Genomic DNA, 12,503 nt, shown 5'->3' on the forward strand with positions numbered 1-12,503 from the left:
AGAAAGATTGGGCCAATATTCCTGTGAACAGGGGAAAGAAAGAAAGAAAACCCTTATTTACATTTTAACACACAGTTCTACCTCTTTTTATTTTTATTTTTTTATCAAAATCATGAGATTCTAATTCTCTTAAGTGATACATTGTTAAGTTCTTCTCTCATCCTCTTCTGCGTTCTTCAGCCACCTTCTCACTGCTTTAGTGAATTTGTGATCTTTAGTTCCTGGGTGTTAATCAGCAAGCTGCTGCTAACCAATGATTTGAGGGTAAAATGCAATATACAACTGTGGGCCAATTACTTAGCTTTCCTCAAACCCCAGTTTCACCCCTTGTAAAACCCGGGGTCGGGGGTGGCTAGTATTAAGATTGTTGTGAGGATTTAATGGAATAACTCATGAAAAGAGTGCCAGTGCAATGCCTGGCATGTAATAAATTCCCCACAGGCGCTGCCAGGGCTGATGATGAGGATGAGCACAGTGAAGAAGCCCTTAGCGTGTTTTTTGGACGGGGAAACTGAAATTCAGTTTCTAAGAAACTTGCCCTCAATTATACAGCTAGTTAAAAAATAAGCCAGGATTAGTACCTCCGTCTCTTGACATCTTCTGTGCTGCCTTTTCTGCTACACCTTAATGCTATCAACTGCAGAGCTGACAGGCAAGAGATATTCACTGAGGGCCTGCTAAATGTAAGGCACTGTCCTGGGTCCTGGGGATACGATCATTAACAAAGTCCTCGCGCCTCCTGGCCTTAGCCTTTTATGGGGGAAACAGGCAAAAGGACAAATAGACAAATGTTCAAGCAGGTACTCTCAAGCACTCTATTTAGATAGGGAAAGAATTCGAAGACATTATCATGAGCACATTATCCTTAGCATTTTCTATGAATATTGGTGATTACTACTGACTTTTCTTCTTAATCACTTTCCTGCCACATAGAAACACAATTGAAATAAAGGAAACCATGGTTCCTAGCAGGACATGTGGATTCTAGTCCTGGTTCTAATTCTTAAGTGACCAAACTGTTTAAACTTATGAGTCTTTGTTTTCTCCATTTGGAAAATGAGACTAATACACTCTTACATTCATGATAGGTTGGTTTCAAGTATAAAATTGTACAACATTGAGAAAGAATTTAGTAAAACTGCTATGCAAGTGTAAAATATCTCTGTGGAAATTTTATTTCCTTAAACACGTGCTGAGGGTCTAGATTTTTTTTTTAATGATTTTTTTCTTTGCTCTTTTTCCATGCATTCAGGAATGATGCAACCAGAGAGGAGCAGCCAGATTTACAGCTATAAGTACTCCTCTCAAAATTCTTTTTTGTATGATGTTAAGCGAGAAGTGTACAATGAGGAGAATTTTCAACAGGAACACAAAAGGAGGATCTCTTCTTCCGGAACCATGGACATCAATATCACCACCTTCACACACAATGTTCAATGCAGGTATGTGTGTCCAATTGTTCTACTCAGGCCGAGCTGGGCAAGACGGAAACCCATCCTGACTCCTTTGCATCCTACCTCTCTCTTCCTTCTGAATCCCTGTGATCAGAACCCTGCAGTTATTGTATAATTTTTCTTCAGGGTTTTTTTTTTTTTTTTTTTTTTTTTTTTTTTGTGTGTGTGTGTGTGTGTGTTTTGACTTCTGGTACTTTTTTTTTTTTTTTTTTTTTTTTGGTGGTGGTACTGGGGATTGAACCCAGGGCCTTGTGCATGTGAGGCAAGCACTTTACCAACTGAGCTATATCCCCAGCCCTCTAGTACTTTCTCCATTGTAAACTTTTGGGGCATTGCCTTAACCCATTTTCTGTTACTATAATAAAATACCTGAGGCTGAGAAACTTACAAAGAGGTTTGTTTAGTTCCCAATTCTGGTAACTGGAGGGTTCAAACAGCATGGTGCTGATGTCCTGGTAAAGACTGCTTGATAGCATCACAACATGGCAGAGAAGTGGAAAGGAAACCAGCTGTGAGCAGAAAGAGCCAAGGTGTAAGATCATAGCAACTTGCTTTCATGGTACTAATCTAACCCCATGAGAGCAAGAATTCCCACGAGTCAGCTTTAATCCATTCATGAAGGTGGTGCACCAACAGCCTAAGGAAGGCCCCACCCCTTAAAGGTTTTACCTCCTCCCCAGCACCACCACACCAGGGACCAAGCTTCCTTCCTGTGAACTATGGGAACAAACCACACCCATAAATACTTTGGGTGTCCCCACAGTATCTATGGGTGATGTTTAATAAATACATTGTTCATTTAATCACCACTACCAGTCTCCTCACAAAAAGTAAGGCAGCTGTGGTGGACTCAACTAATAACAGCTGAATGAGACTCACCTGACTTCATAGAAGCAATGCTCTTGGTCATCAACACAGGGCCCCTTCCCACCTCTGATACTCACTGTGACTAGTAGCTAGGCTCCACTGTTCAGGAGCTCTCAACCTACTTCTGTGCTGTGACCCTTTTAGCAATCTGATAAAGCTATTTTTTAAAATAATTTTTTTACATTTTTCTAAAATTGTAGTAAAATATACATAACATCAAATAGGTTACATTGACCATTTTTAAGTATACAATTCAGCAGAATTATTGACATTCACAATGTTATACAACTATCGCCACTATTTATTTGCAAAACACTTTTATCACCTCATATAGAAACTCTGTACTCATTAATACTCATTAAGCAATAACTCCCCATTTTTCCTTCCCCTCAGCTCCTGGTAACCTCTCTTCCACTCTCTTTCTTTGCAAATCTGCCTAATCTAGATGTTTGGTTTAAGTAGCATCATACAATGTTTGTCTTTTTTGTGAAATAACCCAGACAAAAAAGCATAATGTTTTCAAGGTTCATCCATGTTGTAGCATCTATCAGTATTTGATTTATTTTTATAGCTGAATAATAATCCCTTGCATTTATACACATTTTGCTTATCCATTCATTTTGTAATGGACACTTGGGTTGTTTCCATCTTTGGCTGTTGTTAAGTAATGTTGCTAGGAACATTGGCATAGGAGATCTGTTTGAATCCCTGTTTCCAATTCTTTTAGGTATATACCTAGGAGTAGAATTGCTGAGTCATAGCCTAACTTACAGTAACTTTTTTAGGAGCTGGAAAACTGTTTTCCATAGCACCTGTATCACCCACTTCCTCTCCAACATTGATCATTTTCCTTTTTTTTTTTTTTTTTTTTAATTCTTACTGTAGCCATTTTAGTAGGTATGAGGTGGTATCTCATTGTGGTTTCTTGTTTTTGTTTTGCACTTTCCTGATGACTAAAGAAGATGAGCAACTTTTCATGTGCTTATTGGTCATTCATGTGTCTTCTTTGGACAAATGTCTGTTCATTTCCTTTGTCCTTTTAAAAATTGGACTGTTTGTTTTTATTGTTGTTGTTGAATTGTAGAAGTTCTTTAAACATACTCTTATCAGATATATGACTTCTAAGTATTTTCTCCCATTCTATAGGTTGTCTTTTCACTCTATTAGTACTGTCCTGATACATAAGTTTTTAGTTTAATGAAATTCAATTTATCTATTTATTATTTTGTTGCCTGGACTTTTGGTGTCATATTTAATACATAATCATCAAATTCAAAAAAAATGTATTTTCTCCTCTATGCTTTCTTTTAAGCATTTTATTAAATTTCAGTCTAAGATCCATTCTGAGTTCATTTTTGTATATAGTGTAAAAAGTCCAGCTTCATCCTTTTGCATGTGAATATAACATTTTCAAGCACAATTTGTTCAAGAGATTTGTTCTTTTTCCACTGAAGGGTCTTGGGGAAAAAAATTTTTTTATTTATTTATTTTTGGTATTAGGGATTGAACTCAGAGGCACTCAACTACTGAGCCACATTCCCAGCCCTATTTTGTATTTTATTTAGAGACAGGTCTCACTGAGTTGCTTAGTGCCTCACCATTGCTGAGGTTGGCTTTGAACTTGTGATCCTTCTCTCTCAGTCTCCCAAGCCACTGGGATTACAGTTGATAATTGTTTATTATATAAAATAAACAGGATTATAAAGAAAATGGTTATAATAAAATGTAGTTACCAAAAAATATGGAAAATCTCTAAATTATGTTAATAATGTGGGTCTCATATCCACCATATTTTTAAAGTGATGATGAATGTAAATAATAATATGAGATACCTGTAGCAATTATAACATTTATTTTGAAGGAAATGCTATTTCCTTCAAAATAAAAATGTTTTCCTACTTAAGTTCACCTATACCCCCAAAATCTGTCTATAGACTCACGTGGTGGTCCATAAACTTCAGGTCAAGAATCCTTTGTCGGGGCTGAGGTTGTGGCTCAGTGGTGGAGCACTCCCCTAGTACATGTGAAGCCCTGGGATCAATCCTCAGCACCGCATAAAGATGAACTTTTATTTATTTTATTTAAAATACAGGTATTATGTCCCTCTATAACTAAAAAAAAAAAATCCTTTGTGACCTCTGTCATGATAATGACCTTAATTACTTAAGTTGTCCTCACCCCCACTCTATATTTATTAGTCCCTCTCATCTCTGGTTTATCACCCACAATTGGCATGTGTTGAGCAGGGAGGAAGTACTCCACACAGCCCTATTTCATTTCCTCCCTGAGGCACATTTCTTTGTCCATATCTTGGCTTTTTACAAGTCAAATGTCCCTTTCCAATTCTATGTCACCACTCTGATTTTCTTGGCTCCAGGATATGTGTCAAAAAGATCATTTTTCCACATTGTGTTTCTCTCTGCAAAATGATATGTCTTTCCTAACTTTACCCTCTTATGAGTATCACTAAAGAAATTTCAACCTAAATTCTCTGCACTGTCCCAGCCTTGCCATCTGGACACTTAAATTCAACCCATCTGCCTTTGGGCTTTTTTAGTTGTTCTGTTCTCATCTCATGTTTCTATTTTTTTTTTATTTTTTAATTTTTAATTTTTTTGTGTGTGTGTGTACTAGGGATTGAACCCAGGGGCACTCAACCACCAAGCAATATCACAACATCCCAGCTCTTTTTACTTTTTCATTTTGATACAGGGTATTGCTAGGTTGCTCAGGCTGGCCTCAAATTTGCCTCCTGAGTCACTAGAATTACAAGCACGTGTTACTGTGCCTTATTTATGTATCTTTTTTATTTCATTATTCTTCTTTATGTATCTATTACTTCCGGAACATAATTCCCTCCATTTCTGAATTTTAACCAGAAAGATAGCACAGCTTAGTGGTTAAGAGCACCATTCTGATGTAACAAAGAATCCCCTCATTATGTATAATTTTAAGGCAATAATAAAAAAAATTTTAAAGAAAATCAGAAACCTTCAAAAGCCTAAGAATCAGTAATTAAAAAGAGCAATATTCTGAATCCAGGCTGCATAGTTTTAAATTCTATTCTACTGCTTTCCAGCTATGTGACCTTAGGTAAGCTAGTCAACCCTACTATGTCTTGCGTCCAACTATAAATTGGGCATGGTAATATGGTGATTACAAGGATTTGAAGAGTAAATATTTTTAACATGCCTAGATAAGTGGGGTATTTTTTAGTAAATAAAATAATCTTTTAACTCCATCTCTTCATTTTTGCAGAAAAGTTCTTATTTCTTTCCTCTTAGCAACTGCAAATACTCCCTTTCATGTCAAAAATCCCTCCTGTACTTTCACATCAACTCTTAACATTCCTCACTATTTTTATTTAATTTTTTATAGTTTAGGTGGATACAGTACCTTTATTTTATTTATTTATCTTTATGTGGTGCTGAGGATCAAACCCAGGGCTTCACACATGCTAGGCAAGTGCTCTACCACTGAGCTACAATCCCAGCCCGCATTCCTCACTCTTAAGATGCCTTAACTGAGATCCAAATCACGTCTAAATATATACTTCTCCCTTTCCCCCATTAGGTTCAGTTTCTATTCCTCTAACTGCCTCTCTGATTCCATTCATTCTTAGATCCTCATCACTCCATGTCAATTTTATTTTTCACTATGCCAAAGAACTTTGATGACTCTGCAGAGTAGCTGGTCTTGAGCCAAGTGGCACGTGGCAAGGAGGGACGACTGGACCTTGTAAAGGAACAAACTGTTCCAGTGCCATACTCTCCTCTCCCCAAAAAAGACTCATAATTAAAGAGAACACTCTTTATGCACCTGCCTCAAACGCACCACTTTCAGAAGAATAGCAATGTGATGTTCCTTCCAAATCAATGTACTTATTCCTGAGCAGAATTTCACAGCTGTCAGGAGGTACTGTGGAGGTCACAAGAGTGAATAGAACACTGGCCAGGGAACCAGAAGACCTGGCTTCTAGCCCCAGCTCTGCTCCCACTTACTACCTTGACCTTAGCAAAGTCATTTATAGTTATTTGGCCTTACATACCTTAGAGATAGTGTTGCTTACAGTTGAAAGAGAAAACATGTGAAATGACTTCTTTTCTGAGCACACTACAGTTATATTTGTTGTTATAATAAATCCCAACTACCTAGCACAGCTCACAAGTGAAAAAAAAAATCTCCGTATTCTTGGCTTACAACTCATGCTAAAATATAAAAAGCAAAAGGCAATTTAAAACCAAATTGGTTTGATTGATTCATTGACTAGTGGTGATTCTGCTCATTTAGATGGTCTAAAGGTTAAACCAGGTTTATTCAATCTCAGCAACATTGACATTTTGCTTTTGTTTTGAGATGAGCTCTAAGTTTCCCAGACTGGTGGTAAATTATGAGCTCAAATGACCCCCTGCCTCAGCCTCCCAAGTAGCTGGGACTACAGGCATATCAACCACACTCAGCTTTTAACCTTGACATTCTGTACCAGAAAGCTCTTTCTTTGGAGAGATGTCCTGTCCATTTTAGGATTTTTAGCCGTATCCCTGGCCTCTACCTATTATATGGCAATTATGAGAATAAGATATACTGCCAAATATTGGCAGACATACTCTGGGGAACAAAATTGCTTCCGGTTAAGTTCATTGTGTTAAATGATTTTATATATATATATATATATATATATACACACACACACACACACACACACATACATACATATACATATATGTATGTATGTGTGTGTATGTATATATATATATATCACATACATTTGTACATATATTTTACACACACACACACATGTATCCTTTTTTTTTTTTTAAACTGAGGGTTGAACCCAGGGACACTCCACCACTGAGTGACATTCCCAACTCCTTTAATTTTTTAAGATAGGTTCTTACTAAGTACTTAAGATCCTCCTGCCTCAGCCTTCCAAGTCACTAAGGATTACAGGCCTGTGCCATAGTGCCTGGCTATAAAGTTCTTTTCTTTACATAGCTAACTCCTTAGGCACCGAATTCCATATTCTATATTTTCCATAAATTTCTACATATCACAGATCAATGACAGACATAGTTCATGTCTGGTAAAAACTTTAGTATATGGGAATGATATGAATGTGTTAATTGCCCCCCCCCACCACATCACATCTTGAAGAACTGTCCTTATCATGAGGAAAGCAACAGCAATTCATTTTTCTATTGGAAATGGGGAGGTTTAATCTTTCCAAACTAACACAGAAATAATTGTACAAATATGTATGAATTTTAGTTCTTGACATTTACATAGCACTGACTGTCCAGGTGATTTGGTAATGTCTTGAGATATTTTGGATTGTCACAGCTAGGGAAGGAAGGACTACTGACATCTAGTGGCTAGAGGCCAGGGATGCTGCTAGACATCCTGCAATGCATGGGCAGTCTGATGGGTTAAAATGGTCACTAGAGGGCTGAGGTCATAGCTCAGTGGTAGAGTGCTTGCCTAGCATGTGTGAGACTCTTCAATCCTCAGCACCACATAATGATAAGTAAACAAAATAAAGGTATTGTGTCCATCTACAACTAAAAGTATTAAAGAAAATGTCAATAGAGCTGATGCGAAACTCTGCTATCTGGAAGCACGGGTGGTGCACTATGCCTTTCTTGACTCCGTGGGCATACTCTTTGGAGAAAATAATCAAGTCTCTGCTCTTCTTTCTCACAGCTGCTCATGGCATAGGTTTCTAAGATGCATGTATATGATCTTTCCCTTCCTCCAATGGACATGTTTGTACCGATTTAAGGAATGGCTTCTTGGAGATTTACTTGCTGGTTTAAGTGTTGGCATTGTGCAAATTCCTGAAGGTAAGGACAATTCAAAGCCTTTTCACCCAAAGACAGTCTATGGGACCTTTTCTGCTTTCAGAATAAACAATTACTAGTGCTAGGGAAGAAGCGTGAATTTTATTCACATTATTATCACATGTTCCCTTCAACTGCCAGATTTCTAACCTCTCCAGGATGGTTCCAAAAGTTTTAAATTAGCTTACACCCTTGAACACTTTTCAGAATATTTATAACACCCACTTTTGGTCACCTTTGCTTAACTAATGATTTCATACTCTCGATTACAATAGATCGCACTTGGCATTGGTTTTTACTAAGAAACATTTGCCGGCATCTCTCCAACAGACACAGCATCCCAGAGGCCACTCTCAATTGGCAGTTCAGATGTAAGACAAAGTCACACACATAGAAGTGGGAGCCCTCTGGGCTTTAGAAACCTTGTTTCCCAAATAGGAACCAACAACTCTTTTAACAAATCTCTTCCAAGGTCCTAGAAGGGACACTCCAAGATATAAGAGACCCTATGTCTAGAGAAGACCAAAGCTAGGGCTTCCCACTGGATATTTATCTTTCATTCACAGTCCTCGAGGTCCAGATGGAGTGCACTAATTGAGCTCCTGTTTACCATGGCTGGTAGCACAGCTGACATTCTGTTATCACGTCTCCAGGGAAACAATAGAAAGTTAACCCAAGACCAAATTTTTCCAGAGACAAGAGAATGGGTTTTTATTACTCCTTTACTCACAGAAGTTCTCTGTTCTCATATAGTCTTTTTTTTTTTTTTTTCCATACTGGAGATTGAACCCAGAGCCTCATGCATGCTAGGAAAGCATTCTACCTCTGAGCTTCACCTTCAATCTCCTACATAGTGATTAAACATCCTCATTTCTCTGTTATTCTGGGGCCAACCAGCAGTGCTGAAACTTGTAATTGTACAGATTGTGCAAAACACAAAAGAGACCAAACAAAAGGTCAAGTGGTGGCTGAAATTCAGCTCTGGCATAGGGATGTTAATTGGGGAAAATTAAATGCCTTTTAAAATATTTGTTTATTTATAAATTATCATACAGTAAATTTGTTTTCCTTTTGGTATATAGTTCTGTGAATTTCAATACATGTACAAATCTGTGAAATCACCACCACAACCTGGATATAGAGTCGTTCCATCACCCCAACATCTCTTCTGTGCCTTCCCTTTTTTAGTCTCCTACTCCCCTGACCCCTGACCCCTGTTAACAACTGCCGTGTTCACCATCACCATGGTTCTGTCTCTTTGAGAATACCATATAAATAAAACCATACAGTATGCAATTTTTGAAGGCTAGCTTAATTTAGTATTATGCCTTTGATATTCATGCAAATTGTATATATCAATATTTGCATTTGTTTGCTTTTTTTTTCCCCCCTGTACTGGGCATCAAATCCAGGACCCTGCACAAACTAGGCAAATAATGTTTTAAATCCCAACCCTTTATATTTTTATTTTGAGACAGGGTTTCAATTAGTGTCTGAAGCTGGCCTCAAACATGTGGTACTCCTCCTGCCTTAGCTTCTTGAGTAGCTAGGATTATGGGGATGTGCAACCACATCTTGATTTGTTCCTTTTTATTGCTGAATACGTCTATTTTAATACACTTTCTATATGTACATTACATTTCACAATAAAAAGTGAATTAGTAGGGGCTGGGGATGTGGATCAAGCGGTAACACACTTGCCTGGCATGAGCGCGGCGCTAGGTTCGATCCTCAGCACCACATAAAAATAAAATAAAGATGTTGTGGGTTGGGGATGTGGCTCAAGCAGTAGTGCGCTTGCCTGGCATGCGTGCAGCCAGGATTCGATCCTCAGCACCACATACAAACAAAGATGTTGTATCCGCCGAGAACTAAAAAAAAATAAATATTAAAAAAAATTCTTACTCTCTCTCTCTCTCTCTCTCTCTCTCTCTCTCTCTCTCTCCCCCTCCCCCCCTCCCTCTCTCTTTAAAAAAAAAGATGTTGTATCCACTGAAAACTAAAAAAATAAATATTAAAAAATTCTCTCTCTCTCTAAAAAAAAAAAAAGTGAATTAGCAAAACTATTACCCTACTAATTACCAAAAGAAAAAAAATGTAATTAAGACACTGTAGTATTCCATGAATCAACAACTAAGCCAATGGAATAGAAAAGAGAGTGACACATATATGAATCATATGATTTATTTATTTATTTTGTAGGAGTACTGAGGATTGAACTCAGGGGCACTCAACCACTGAGCCACATCCCCAGCCCTATTTTGTATTTTGTTTAGAGACAGGGTCTCACTGAGTTGCTTAATACCTCGCTTTTGCTGAGGCTAGCTTTGAACTCGCCATCCTCCTGCCTCAGCCTCCTGAGCTGCTGAGATGAATCACATGATTGATATCATATGTCACTACAGAGATGGCTTTTTAATGATAAATTATGTATGTGAAAAGTTGGATACTAATATAGGAAAAAACATTATATCCCTATCTCACACCATACACAAATGTCAACTCCTGGTGGCTTAAAGACTTAACTGTGAAAAGTAAAACAATAAAGATTTTTTTTAATAATGGAGGAAATTGTATTCCTTCACAGTCTACCAACACAATCTTAAGGTAGAAATGAGACACAAAAAGCAAAAGGAAAGGACCAAAGAAAAAGACTGACAAAATGAATTAAGTAAAATTTAAGAACTTGTCTATTCTAAGCCTCTATAAAGATTGAAAAGCAAGTCATAGGGCTGGGGACATAGCACAGTAGTAGAACACCGAGCATGTATGAAGCCTTGGGTTCACTCCTTAGCATAACAAAAAAGAAGAGGGAAAGGAAGAAGAAAGAAAGAAAGAACAAAAGAGAAAATCACAGAATGGGGGAGAATATTTGTAATACATATACACTACAAAGATTTTATTTATAATATAGATAAGACTCCTTTACAACTATATAAGAATGCTCCAAATTACAAGTAATTGATGAAGTAGAAATTGAAATTAAAATGAGTTACCACCATATACCCTAAAATTAAAAATCTGACAGTATGACGTGCCAGCACAGATGTGAACAACAGGCGCTCTCGTATATTGCTAGCGGGAATATAAATTGCACAACCATTTGGAAAACAGTTTGGCATTATCTAGTAAATGCCCCAGAAGTTATAATTAAGGGTTTATAATCTCAAGGAACTTGTACCTATGTGTACTGGGAGACAGGTACAAGAATATTCAGAACACTACTACTCATAATAGCCTCAAATTGGAAACAAAGACATGACACTGTTCAACCCTGGAGCAAAGAGAAAAAATGGGGGAAATAGCTGCCTTGGGTCCTGATGCCCTTTTGGTCCCAGTCTCTGATGACGTCCAGCTACTCTTTGTACCCTTTTAAGTCTCCTATTTTGCATAAGCTCATCTGAGCGTGTTTTCTGTCTCCTGCAAACTGTATAACCGTGCTTATGGAGAAAAAAAAAGTATGAGCCTGTAAATTATAATAGACTTGAGATATTTCGATCAGGGCCATATTTGGATCTTGATTTAACAGACTGTGAAATAGGAAAGCAAATAATAATTTGCTAAAGATTGCCTCAAAACCCACCCTACCTCTGGCTGGAGGTCTCTCATAGGGCTACAATCAAGCTATTAGTCATTTTAAGGACCTACTGAGGCCGGAGGACCTGTTTCCATGCTCACTCATATGGCTGTGGATAGAACTCAGAAGATCCACTTACAAGCTCACTCTCATGTTTACTGACAGGCCTGAGTTCCTCCCCATAGATGAAGATGCTTGAGCATCTTCACAACATGGCATCTGGTGAGACCATCTGCAAGTGTGAGGCCCAAGACAAAATGGAAATGCAAGGCCCCTAGTGCAAAACTTATTCAGAAATTCAAGATAGTGACAGCAAAGCATTAAACCAAGTGTGAGGCCCTTTCATGCCCAAGAGTCCATGTGACCACAGAGGTCAGACACCTTTGAAGACAACACTAGCAATAAAGATGGAAGCCATAGATTTTTTTCCTTGCAGCCTTATCGGGGTGGTGACCTCCTGTCGTTTATATTGTAGTATGTTCCTTAGAAGCAAGTTATTGGGTCTTCTCACACTTAAGGCAGGAATACCAATTGCCCATTGTGTATCCTCTTAGACACCCGATACCACAATGACCATTTATGAGATAATTAGGGATGTTTGAACATTGAGTGGATGGTAATGCTATTGTAGTTAAAGTATCAGAGCCATCTTATGGTGATTTGGTATTTTGGATTTGCCTCAAACCAATACAGGGTGGGAGAGAATTGGGGTATAGGTAAAACAAGATTGGCCATGGGTGGACCATTGTTGAGGTGAATGATGGTATT

At 37.9% G+C, this 12,503-nt stretch overlaps 1 protein-coding gene and 1 non-coding gene across 6 annotated transcripts in view; one reads left to right on the forward strand and one right to left on the reverse strand.

Moving 5' to 3' along the window:
• Slc26a8 (solute carrier family 26 member 8) overlaps nt 1–12,503 on the forward strand; it is a 68,655-nt gene that overhangs the window by 3,139 nt on the left and 53,013 nt on the right. For all 5 annotated transcript variants that reach the window (XM_078020123.1, XM_078020120.1, XM_040282564.2 and 2 more), the window contains exons 2-3: nt 1,253–1,442; nt 8,022–8,161. In XM_078020123.1, coding sequence (XP_077876249.1) covers nt 1,253–1,442; nt 8,022–8,161 — 330 coding nt within the window. The remainder of the gene's footprint in view (nt 1–1,252; nt 1,443–8,021; nt 8,162–12,503) is intronic.
• Trnav-cac (transfer RNA valine (anticodon CAC)) lies at nt 1,675–1,747 on the reverse strand. The gene has a single exon. It is a non-coding gene; the product is annotated as a tRNA-Val (tRNA).

Source organism: Ictidomys tridecemlineatus, chromosome 8, assembly GCF_052094955.1.
Source record: "Ictidomys tridecemlineatus isolate mIctTri1 chromosome 8, mIctTri1.hap1, whole genome shotgun sequence".
Taxonomy (NCBI): Eukaryota; Metazoa; Chordata; class Mammalia; order Rodentia; family Sciuridae; genus Ictidomys; species Ictidomys tridecemlineatus.